The sequence below is a fragment of the Papilio xuthus genome, unplaced genomic scaffold (assembly GCF_000836235.2).
Source record: "Papilio xuthus unplaced genomic scaffold, Pxut_1.1 DF826945.1, whole genome shotgun sequence".
NCBI classification, from domain to species: domain Eukaryota; kingdom Metazoa; phylum Arthropoda; class Insecta; order Lepidoptera; family Papilionidae; genus Papilio; species Papilio xuthus.
This window is the reverse complement of record NW_013531704.1, coordinates 1-11,762: the sequence shown is the minus strand read 5'-3', so window position 1 is coordinate 11,762 and position 11,762 is coordinate 1. Positions and strand designations below refer to the sequence as shown.

The 11,762-nt window shown below is 54.5% G+C and overlaps 2 protein-coding genes across 2 annotated transcripts in view; one reads left to right on the top strand and one right to left on the bottom strand.

Moving 5' to 3' along the window:
• FASN1 (Fatty acid synthase 1) overlaps positions 1-6,287 on the top strand; it is a 21,899-nt gene extending 15,612 nt beyond the window's left edge. Inside the window, exons 11-23 of the mRNA XM_013316411.1 lie at positions 3-125; positions 417-617; positions 766-1,320; positions 1,441-1,646; positions 1,913-2,043; positions 2,340-2,460; positions 2,538-2,737; positions 2,865-3,062; positions 3,144-3,353; positions 3,433-3,782; positions 3,871-4,101; positions 4,295-4,459; positions 5,056-6,287. Coding sequence (XP_013171865.1) covers positions 3-125; positions 417-617; positions 766-1,320; positions 1,441-1,646; positions 1,913-2,043; positions 2,340-2,460; positions 2,538-2,737; positions 2,865-3,062; positions 3,144-3,353; positions 3,433-3,782; positions 3,871-4,101; positions 4,295-4,459; positions 5,056-5,433 — 3,069 coding nt within the window. The 3' untranslated portion in view covers positions 5,434-6,287. The remainder of the gene's footprint in view (positions 1-2; positions 126-416; positions 618-765; positions 1,321-1,440; positions 1,647-1,912; positions 2,044-2,339; positions 2,461-2,537; positions 2,738-2,864; positions 3,063-3,143; positions 3,354-3,432; positions 3,783-3,870; positions 4,102-4,294; positions 4,460-5,055) is intronic.
• A 2,082-nt stretch (positions 6,288-8,369) lies between these two features.
• On the bottom strand, positions 8,370-9,093 carry LOC106120939 (uncharacterized). The gene is made up of 2 exons (XM_013316410.1): positions 8,830-9,093; positions 8,370-8,696 (listed from the first exon to the last, which is right to left on the bottom strand). The coding sequence occupies exons 1-2, from the start codon at positions 9,091-9,093 to the stop codon at positions 8,370-8,372; spliced, it is 591 nt and encodes a 196-aa protein (XP_013171864.1).
• Between the last annotated feature and the right edge of the window lie 2,669 nt (positions 9,094-11,762).

Below are 11,762 nucleotides of genomic sequence, written 5' to 3'. Positions count from 1 at the left end.
CACCCGACGCGCCGGCGTACTCCGACCAGACGCGCAAAGACTTGGCGGTAAACGTGCTTCGCGCCGGCGTCTGGGGCTCCTACCGTCACCTCGCGCTGCCCGACGCCGCCGACCTCCAGCTTCAGGTATAGTTCATATATAAAATTTATATTTATTTCATAAAATAATTAATAAACTTTAATTATGTAACTTATTGACTTAAAAAAAAATTGAATACTTTATATGTAATTACGTTTTTGACCTTAGAAAATGTATTGAGGTCCTCTGCACCCACGAAGCTTTTGGCGCGTTATCGAAGTTTATTCCCTGTGCGTGTATGTGCGTGTTAGAGATGTTAGGTTCATGTAAGAGCTGTCGCTTGTGCATTGTGACGCGCAAGTAGAAGCGTATGTGAGACATGAGGTATTGGTGCGCAGGTGGAGCACGCGTACGTGAACACGCTGACGCGCGGCGACCTGGCCTCGCTGCGTTGGGTGGAGAGCGGGCTGGCGTACGCCGCGCCGCGCGCCGGCACCACGCCCTGCGCCGTGCACTACGCGCCGCTCAACTTCCGCGACGTGATGCTGGCCACCGGCAAGCTGCCGCCCGACGCGCTGCCCGGCGACCTCGCGGGACAGGTTCCTCACGCAAATCTTTCAATATCCGGCGACTCTTTTCTATCTAAAGATTTGTATTTTTCTCAAAAGAGACAATTGCTTCTTCGCTTGCAAATGAGACTAATTTATATAATCTCAGCAATAACAAAAGTTAACGGGAAACGTACAGGAGTGCATACTGGGTCTGGAGTTCAGCGGGCGCGCGCCGGACGGACGGCGCGTCATGGGCATGGTGGCGGCGCGCGGGCTGGCCACCACCGTACTGGCCGACGACGGCTTCCTGTGGGACGTGCCCGCCGCCTGGACGCTGGAGGACGCAGCCACCGTGCCCGTCGCCTACGCCACCGCCTACTACGCGCTGTGCGTGCGCGGCCGCATGCGGCGCGGCGAGAGCGTGCTCGTGCACGCGGGCACCGGCGGCGTCGGCCAGGCCGCCATCGCCATCGCGCTGCACGCCGGCTGTACCGTGTACACCACCGTGGGCACGGCCGACAAGCGCGCCTTCCTGCGCGACCGCTTCCCCGCGCTGCCCGACGACAACATCGGCAACTCGCGCGACACCAGTTTCGAGCAGCTGGTGCTGCGACGCACGCGCGGCCGCGGCGTCGACCTCGTGCTCAACTCGCTGGCGGCCGACAAGCTGCTGGCCTCCGTGCGCTGCCTGGCCAACGGCGGCCGCTTCCTCGAGATCGGCAAACTTGACCTTTCCAACAACACACCGCTCGTCAGTGTCTATATTATCATTTTCTATATTATAAAGGAATGCAAATTTGAACTAATTCAAAGAGCGACTTTGATAGAACGGTTCGGACTCGTGTTTGTGTACAATGCGGTTCGTCTGCAGGGCATGGCGATATTCCTGAAGAACACCACTTTCCACGGTATCCTGCTGGACGCGCTATTCGAAGCGGAGGTGGCGGAAGGCGTGGAAGGCGTGGGACATGAGCGCGCCGCCGTCGTACGCTGCGTGGCGGAGGGCATCGCCTCCGGTGCCGTGCGCCCGCTGCCGCGCACCGTCTTCGCCGACCACCAGCTGGAGCAGGCCTTCAGGTGTGCACACGCGGGCACGGCTCTCTACCCGCTCTGGGCATGAATTATTTCGCAAAACGTAGGACGTGCCTTTACGCCCTGCGTTCCCTAAGTAGAAAATAAAACGGAGGTGGTAGCAGGTCAAAGGCTACTGATCCGAGTTGGGTACAACGGGCCGCCGTGTCAGCTCCCCGCACCGCCGCACCGCCGCACGCTTGCTCTGCGGCTATCGCGTCAATAGCGACATATAGTTTGAAAGATAACTACAACTATTTATGTATATGCAGGTACATGGCGACTGGGAAGCACATCGGCAAAGTAGTGGTCCGCGTGCGCGACGAGGAGGCGTCAGGAAGCAAGCTGGTGCCGGCCGTGCCGCGCACTTACTTCCGCCCCGATAGGACCTACGTGCTCGTCGGTAGGTGCACCGCACCACGCGTTGTCCTTTACAATGATCATTTTATTTTCTGAATATTAGTATCATTCTCAGATCCATTGGAAGTTAATGTAATAATAGGGAGACATTTTTACTTCCGAGCTAGCTTTCTAGAAATAGGAAAATTTTACAGTATTTAGTTACCATCCCTTTCGGTAGTCAGTAGGTAAAGAGAGCACATCGTTTCCCTTCACTAGAGAAAAGGAAAAGAAGGAAACAATACATACGCCAAAAACTAAATAGAGTATAACCGGTGTGTGTGCGCGGTGTGTGTGCAGGCGGGCTGGGCGGCTTCGGGCTGGAGCTGGCGGAGTGGCTGGTGGTGCGCGGCGCCACGCGGCTGCTGTTCAACTCGCGGTCCGGCGTGCGCACCGGCTACCAGTCGTGGTGCATACGACGGTACGTGTGTTCGCGTTGTCGCCTCGTGTCGACGTTGTGAGGCGGCGCAGTGATGCGATGACACGTGGCGCGTGCAGGTGGCGGGCACGCGGCGTGCACGTGGCGCTCAGCACGGCGGACGCGACGGCCGCTGCGGGCGCGCGCACGCTGCTGCGCGAGGCGGCGGCGCTGGCGCCGGTGGGCGGCGTCTTCAACCTGGCGGCTGTGCTGCGCGACGCTTTCCTCGAGAATCAGACGCCCGACGACTTCCGAGCCGTCGCTCGTCCCAAAGTCGATGGTCTGTATACTTTGAACCGGTTGAATACTTGTCAAAAAATTAATAAATCTTTCGTTTTGTCATATTACGTCAGTTCAGATGTATTCTTATAACTTGTATAAGGGACGGTAAAATTGTATGGGCGCAGGCACGAAGGCGCTGGACTCGGCGACGCGCGAGTTGTGCCCCGAGCTGGAGTACTTCGTGGTGTTCTCGTCGGTGTCTTGCGGGCGCGGCAACCCCGGACAGAGCAACTACGGCCTCGCCAACTCAGCCATGGAGCGCATCGTGGAGCGCCGCCAGGCAGACGGGTTGCCGGGTCTGGCCGTGCAGTGGGGCGCAATCGGTGCGTATGCCGCGCTCGACCGAGCTCGCGCACCGCACACCGCACACCGCACACCCTCTGACCGCCGCTGTCTGTCCGCAGGCGAAGTGGGGCTCATCGTGGAGACAATGGGTGGCGACGAGAGCGAAGTGGGCGGGACAGTGCCGCAGCGCATCTCGTCCTGCATGACGGCGCTGGGCGCGCTGCTGGCGCGGCCTCACGCCGTCACCGCCTCTATGGTGCTGGCGGACAAGCGGCGCGCTCCCGCCGCACCCTCGCACGACCTGCTGCACGCCGTCGCTAATATACTCGGTGAGCGCGCGCCCCTCGCGTCTCTACAGCCTCATTTCAATCATGAATATGTACGTAACGCAGCCTTTTTTTTTTACAGGTATAAAAGACCCGAGTAAAGTATCAGAATCTGCCAATCTGGCGGAGTTGGGCATGGATTCGTTGATGGGTGCCGAGATAAAGCAGACTCTGGAGCGGGGATACGACGTGGTGCTGGGCGTGCAGGAGATTCGCGCGCTCACGTTTGCCAAGCTTCGTGCCCTCGCTGGCGGCGAGGCGGAGGGCGGGGCGGAGGTCGAGGTGCCGGAGCAGACCGCTGGGGTGGAGCACGCGCCGCCCGCCGGTGACTTGGTGCAGTTTCCGGCACTCGAGGAGCTGGTGCCCGAGCAAGTGCTCGTTAAATTACCCAGTGCCGCACCCGATGACTCTAATATTAAACCAGTATTTATGGTTAGTTTCGTTTTTTCTTTATCTAATTTGTCGGTACTCGGAGGGCGTGTGGGTGTGAGTGTGAGTGAGCGTGTGTCGTTTGGCGCAGGTGCACCCGATAGAGGGCGTGGTGCACGCGCTGGCGGGCGTGGCGCGGGCGGTGCGCGCGCCGGCGCTGGGCCTGCAGTGCGTGGCCGCGGCGCCGCTCGCCGACATGACCGCGCTCGCCGCCTTCTACGTGCGCCAAGTGCGCGCGGCGCAGCCCGACCCGCCCTACACGCTGCTCGGCTACTCCTTCGGAGCCAGCGTTGCCTTTGAAATGGCGCTACAGCTGGAGCAGGTTCGTGTTCATATTATATTCCATCCACGATATTCTTTCAATTATAATTGGACGTGACGTCATTCTTCTTACCTCAAAATTACAAAAGAAGTCATTGACGTTTCGAAACATTGTTCGGCTGCTCCGATTAGTGGTTCGATGCAAACGCAACGCATTCGAGATGTATCAGTAGCGTGATATACTGTAATTCCAGGCCGGCTGCGAGACGCGCCTCGTGCTGGTGGACGGCTCGCCGGCGTACGTGGCGACGCACACGACGCGCGGCAAAGCCAAGCGAGCCGCGCGCTCCGCCGCCACCGACGAGGCGGACGCGCTCACCTACTTCGCCCAGCTGTTCGCGGAGATCGACGCCAATAAGGTAACTGCCCTCTGCGTCCGGTCATCTACTGCGAAGGTCTTAAACGACGACGGCGCTGACAACACCTCATGGTTTTCAAGAAGCAGCTTCTTCCATTTAACCGCATACAACGGAGAGCGAGTCGAATCTTCAACGACCGAGCTCTTACTGATCGGCTCGACACTCTGGCGCTGCGGAGGGACGTTAGTTCTCTCTGCATTATCTACCGCATATACCACGGGGAGTGCTCTGAAGAATTGTTTGGAACGATTCCTGCCGCCGAGTTCCGTCATCGGACGACACGACAAACCGCCAGGTTCCATCCGCACCATCTCGATGGCTGGCAATCCACAACCTTCCTGCCTCACACAGCAGCGTTGTGGAACGGTCTGTCCTCGGCGGTATTTCCAAACCGCTACGACTTAGAGTCCTTCAACAAGCGGGCTTATCACCACCTCAAAGGCCGGCAACGCATCTGCGGTTCCTCTGGTATTGTTGATGTCCATGGGCGTCGTTGAACACCTCGGTGTTCCCGCTGCTGGTTTGCCCCTTCTGTTATAAAAAAAAGTAGCGAAAAAAAATTTTAATATTAAAAAGACGTGATGGCATTCTCGCAGGTGTTCTCGGAGCTGGAGAAGCTTGGCGGGTGGGATGCGCGCGTGCAGCACGTGACGGCGCTGCTGCGCGGCGCGACGTCGCACTCGGCCGCCGCCCTCGCCGCCGCCGCCGGCTCCTTCTACCGCAAGCTGGTGGCCGGCGACACCTACCGCCCCGCGCGACCCCTCCGAGCACCCGTCACGCTCTTCACGGCGCGCGACAACTACGTCACACTCGGAGAGGACTACGGCCTGGCCGAGGTGTGCTCCGGCCCGCTGACCACGCTGCAGCTGGCGGGCACGCACCGCTCCATTCTGACGGGCGAGGCGGCGCGCGCCATCGCCGACCACCTGTCCGCGTTGCAGGCGGTGCAGGCGGCGCAGACGACGCGGCAGTAGCACACGGCGCGCCGACGCCGGCGACCGCGCCGACGCCGGCCGCGGTAGTGCGCGCCCAGCTCGCCCGCTCACTATGCTTTTGTGTACGACTTTCATTTAATGGATTCCTCTTATGTACACTGACGCGGCCTCTCTATATGTCATCTGGTAGTGCGAGCTTGTAGTTGCAATTGTTTATTTATTAAAAGGAATGTTTGCGGAGCTCGGCTCCCACTTGTGATAAGGGTACATTCCGAGCACGCACCCCGACCCTGCTTCTCGGGGACTCGTTTAGTTGTAAATAGAATGTTTTTATTTTTTTTTTATTTTAATTAATAATTTAAACTGACTACTATGGTAGAAATGGAATTATTCTTATGACTCGAATATAAAGTTAAGTGGCAGGGGGTGGGGTGCGGTCAGACACTGCTGTTGGTTTTCCTTCGTCTGAAGATGTCTGTCGATGTGTAGTTTGATGTTGCTCTTGCTTGAAATGGATCGCGCATAACGGCTCACATCCGCGGCGCCTCGTTGCGTGTTGCGTGTTGTTGCGACGCCGACGCCGACGCCGACACTCCAGGCAGCAGCTGGACCGAGTGTTGCGAGGGAAGTGAACATATTATGTTATATGTTCATTTGAGGTTAGTTTTGCGCTGGCCGGACAGCCACTGTCCTGGCTTCAGTCCGCACTCACTGTGATCTGACGACTCGCATTTCTATATAAATAGTTTTATATTAAATGTATTGACACAATTAGGTGGTTATGATGATTATTTATTGCGATTATTGTACGGTCAATTCGTATGTTAAACTTTGGAGACGGTTAATGTATTCAATGAGAAGTGTAATATTTTTTCATTAAACAAATTGATAGACATGTGCGTTTTATTTCCACTTTTTGTTCCAATCAGAGTTAAGTCCACACACTGAAGAATGCCTCGCCCTCACATCTATAAAGGGGCAGCCTATAAGACGTAGCATTTTGTACCTGTTTTTATTTCAGCCATTACGGTGCTACGGTAGCGATGGCGTGGAGTCGAACTAATAATATAATTAAAACGTATAACTGTAAAGTATTGAGATCGATCTTGTAATAAAAAGAAATAATCGAACAAATGCATACAATAATTTAGGTATTTTATTATACTTTGAATTTATTATAATAGTTATTTGGCAATGTATCGTACAATTAATTAAAAAATAAATAAATACATGCCTTTTATATAAACACCGAAATTTTCGTTTTAATGTTTTATTTCTTTATGTAGTAATAAAAGATGAAGTAAGAATATAAAGAAACAACATATATTGTAATTAAAAAAAAATCACGAAATTGCAAGTTCTATGAGAACAACTATCGAGAACCAAAAATCTTAATGGATTTTAACTAAAGCCTTATCTAGTGAATTGTAATATTCGATCTTTTTTTTTTTTTTACATTTGAAATATTCGAAACTTTTACATTTTTGCTTTAATTTGAAATTACTTCAACATAATCTTTTTATATTTAACAATAAACTAACAAATAATCTAATGAATAAATTTTGAAATTCTATGTCAAAGTGTTTGTGTAATTGGATCCCATGGACGACAGAAGTGTCTTTATTTTCGAGTTATTTATTTAACGATCGAACCGATTCCACGTGCAATCCTGAACACAATTGTAAAACTAATATATCTTAAATAAACACACTATAACTATCAATTAACGTCTATGGGCACGTTAAATTGGAACATAGCAAGGGCCAATCCATTTTATAGAGGTCAGTGCCTCGCCCTCACAAGATGGCTGCTCGTTTGACGCGCCAGTAACATTAATAGCCTACTTTGGCAAAAGAATCGTACTGTATAAAGTGTTATCTGAAAATGTTTATTTTGTATCATAGATCACTTTAGTTCCGGATAAACCAATTATAGGGGGGGGGAGACTATACATAGGTATAGGTCCCTTTTACGGATTTAGCCACAAAATTCATTTCAATCATCTTTGATTATCTTTGCTGAACATTAAAATAAATGAAAGTATATTCATTTTAAACTTTAAAATATTATAAATGCTTATGTTTAGAATGATGGAGGAATGTTTGTTTCAAGGTTACCCTGAATGGCTAAATGGATCTGGACGAAATGTGGTATAGATGTAGAATATAGATCAAATAACTAACTCTATCCAAAGTTATATCATTTAGCTGCCTTTATCTGAAAGTCAAAGTAGTAAATAGATGTTATTCGTATAAAAAACACGGTTTTTTTTTGTTCATAATTAATGGAATGAACGAATACATGGAATGAAATATTGTTGTAATAAGCTCCCTCTGGTGTTGAATATTGTTATAAAATGAAATTAAAATATTAATAACACTTGTACACATCGTATCCATAAAGGGCACATATAGAAATGATTCCTAATAGCACATTCCATTTTTTTTTGTTGGCGCCGTTTCTTCAGCTTCCTAACAGACGGCGCTGTAGCGAGACATCGTTTTATTTAATCGCGATGTTTAGATACCATGTCTCGCTACAGATATGCTTCCCGCAAGTCAGGAATGTGTGATGTTTTTGTTTGGTAGTTGTCTTGTGTTGTTCTTTCGTTGATCCTCGTGTCGTTTGAGTTTTTTTTTTTTTGTTAACGCGGGGAATGTGTTAATGCACTTCGCCGTCGTGCTGCGGGGGCAGCAGGGACGGTTTCGTGTGGGACTTCCGGCCTGGGAACAAGACCGGACTACCCACTAAACCCCGCGGTATTCTCCTACGCCCAACCGGACCGTGGCATCTACGTTAGTTTATCCACGGCCCGGCTAGGGGAGAGCCCCTCGGTAGGGGCTCGACTCGTGTAGGGAGGGGTCATATCTTAGAACCCTCCCATCACCCTATGATGAAACCCTCCTCAGAACACGAGAGGAGGGCCATCCGCCACAATCGGCGCGACAGGTCGCGCGTGGCACTCTTCAACATGGTTATAGGGCCGCCGCGTACGTCTCAAGCCGGCGGCCCTTCGCTGGAGCCCTGCGGGGCGGCAGCGTCTCGTTGGCGCGTTCGCGCTCCCGCAGGGCTTCTCTTTTGGCCGCCATCACCTCGCGTGCGAAGGAGGCGACGGCGGCCCAACTCTGTTCGCTGCCGACCATCGCATGTATGACGGCTGGCAGCGACAGATCTCGCCCTATTGCGCCAGTGAGCGTGGCGCGTTGCGCGTCCCAGCCCGTGCACACGGCGAGCGTGTGCTCTGCCGTCCACGTCGCCGGACGCGCAATGGTGGCACTCGGGACCCGACTCAATCCCCACAACTTCACACAGGTAACGGCTGAAACAGCCGTGCCCTGTGAGAAGCTGCGTCAGGAAGTAAGTCGGTTCCCGGTGCCTCGCCTCCACCCACTGGCGCAGGACGGGACGGACGGCCTCGATGAGCCGTCTGCTCACCGTGGCGTCCGCCAGCCTCTCCTTCCATCGCCGGAAGAGATCGTCGCGACCTTCCTTCCTCCAGCGTACGATCTCTTCCGGGAGGGGCTCCTCGCCTCGCTGCCGCATCAGGGCTCTTCTCCGGTAAACCTCCGCTAGGACCCCGGCTTCGAGGTCCCAGGGGAGGCTACCGGACATAAGGCACACCGCCTCGTACGACACGGTGCGGTACGCTCTGGAGGCCCTCTGAGCCATGGTCCGCTGCGCACGTCGCAGCAGAACCATTTGCTGTCGAGGACGAGACCAAGATATTTCATGGTCCCCCCCGACAGCAATGGGGGTGCCGCTCACCGCGATGGAATATCCGCGGGGGGGCTTAGTCCGAGGCCCACGAAAGAACATGGCCTCGGACTTCTCCAGGGCCACGCTCAGGCCCAGAGCCCTGATGCGGCGTACCACGTGGGCCGTGCCCGCAGTGGCGAGCACGCCCGCGTCCCGAAACGTTGGGCCCGACGCGGTGACCAGGGTGTCGTCGGCGTAACAAAGTACGCCAACACCCCGGAGATTGGCACCGCGCAGGACCCAATCGTATCCGATGTTCCACAGGAGCGGCCCGAGGACCGACCCCTGTGGAACACCGCACGTCATGTCCCGGCGGACCACTTGGTCCCGGGCCGGGTAAAAGATGGCCCGGTCGACGAAGTAGTTCGCCAGGACTCGCCTGAGGTACCCCGGGACGCGGTGGTACCTCAGCGCCTCCGCGATTGTCGTCCAGGGGATCGTGTTGAAAGCGTTGGCGATGTCTAGTGACACCGCCTACAACACTCCCCCCTGGCCGACAACCTCCTCGAGCCTGTCTCTGAGTCGGGTGATGGCGTCGACGGTGGACCGCCCGCGACGGAAGCCGAACTGGCCGCCGCTCAGGTCAAGCCCAACCGCCTCCATGTGTGCGACGAGGCGTGCCGCGAGCACTCGCTCAAACAGCTTGCACGCCTCGTCAAGCAGCACGATGGGGCGGTAGGCCGACGGCGAGTCGGCCCGGCGCCCGTGCTTCCTGAGAAGCACGAGCTTGCCCGTCTTCCACCGTCGCGGGACCCTCCCGGACGCCAAGCACTCCGACAGCAGGGACAGCGTCTCCTCCTTGAGGACCGGCACGACATGGGCGAGGACCCGCCCAGGGACGTCGTCCGGGCCCGGGGCGCGGTTCTTCAGCCTAAGCCTAAGAACCGCAGCCTCCAGCTCGGCCTCGGAAACGGGCGGGACTTCCTCGCCCGCTGCGGCCGGTCCCGGACCCTCTCCCGGCAAGGGACGGTCCGGCGCGACGGCCGGAGCGTCCGAGGGGGCGGAGACCATGTCGAACCGGATGTAACGGTGATCCGACAGGGTCTCCACCCCCTCCTCCACTTTCCACCTTCTCGTGCGGCGGGCCAGGGCGGGGCTCGCAAACGACAAATCCACGATGGACCCGCCCTGGCTCCGCACGCACGTCTGGACCGTCCCCCTGTTCAGGAGGACGAGTCCCGTGGACACCGCGCAATCCGCCAGCGTCTCACCCCTGAGGTTTGTCACCGGAGAACCCCACGCACTAGATTTGGCGTTGAAGTCTCCGGCGACCACCACAGGGGTGGGGTGCACATCAGCCACAAGAGCGCCGACTTCAGCGAGCATCCGCTCGAAGTCGGCAAAGCTCTTGCTTGGCGCGAAGTACACCCCGATCACTGCAACGCCGCCCAGCGACGCTAGGACCCAGCCGCGACCCTTCGTTACACTGTCGAAGGGTGCGGGGCCTGTGCGCCGCCAGGCGACGATAGCCACCGAGTCGTCCTGATCGCCAGCCCAGTCGACGCGGGGGCGGACGTAGTACGGCTCGGCGACTATGGCTACGTCGATCTTCCACTGCGCCGCGGTCTGGATCAGAAGATCCTGTGCCGCGACACAGTGGTTGACGTTCGCCTGCAGGATCGAGACACTTTTGGCCATTATTGTTGGGCGGTGTCCATAGCCTCCACCTCGGCGGATGCCGTAGACGACCGTTTGAGTTTAATAATTTAATCGGGGAATGTGTTTATGCACTTCGCACACCAAACCATCCCTGTTGACCCCGCAGGTAACATGTTCCACCTGAGTGACATAGTGTTAAATTGAATTACAAGAACAAGGAAAAAGGAAAAAAAAAAAAAACGACGAGTAACACAGATCTATAACAAAATCATCAAAACAAAACATCGCATACGGGGTCACCTTGTGGTCCGAGTTGATGTTATCCCTCTTCTCTAATTTTCGATCCCCCCGCCAGCCGTTAAAGGTGTTGGCATCTCCCTCCAATACCACTCTCTCTGTCCCCGGTTCGGTTTGTAGAGCGTAATATTGATGAGCTCTGCCAACCGTCCAGCCCTGAGTGCCCGGGGCGCCTTTAGCAATATGAGATTGAGGATCTCGCTATCAAATCCCATCGCTCCCGCACCGGGCACTCCTGGCTGAACGCGTTGTGGTCTGCCTTATCCATCTTTGCTGATTTACAATTGCAGCATAATGGCTCTGTGCCTGCCTTCCATTCTTCACATTCCGTCTTTTTGTGGGGCCCCCCACAGTGGCTACATTTTTCATCCGTTTCCTTACATAGCCGTTTGGGATGTCCATATCCCAAGCAGTGAGAACATTGGACGAGAGGCGACTGGTCTTCGACTCTGATTCTCTGTAGGTCGATTTGGACCCTGCCTGCCTCGGTCATTTTCTTCCAAATCTGTGGGTTGACCCTCATCACTATGTGCTGTGTTAATCGGTTTCTCGCTCTCTTTTTATATACTATCTCTATCTTCTCCTCCTTTTCTTTTCCATCGCTCAGCATTCCCTTATTTTGATTTCTTAGTGCGGTAATAATGTCTTCGTCTGTATTATACTTGAAGACATTAAGCAGGATGATCAGAGGGTCTTTGTTTTTTTTTTTTTTTTTT

What these genes read in the sequence shown, in the direction of transcription:
- LOC106120939 (XM_013316410.1), bottom strand. Translation starts at nt 9,093, where the DNA reads ATGGTTCTGCTGCGACGTGCGCAGCGGACCATGGCTCAGAGGGCCTCC. An exon ending in AGAGGCTGGCGGACGCCACG is followed by an intron (nt 8,697 to 8,829) that starts GTGAGCAGACGG and finishes ACCTGTGTGAAG; the next exon opens with TTGTGGGGATTGAGTCGGGT.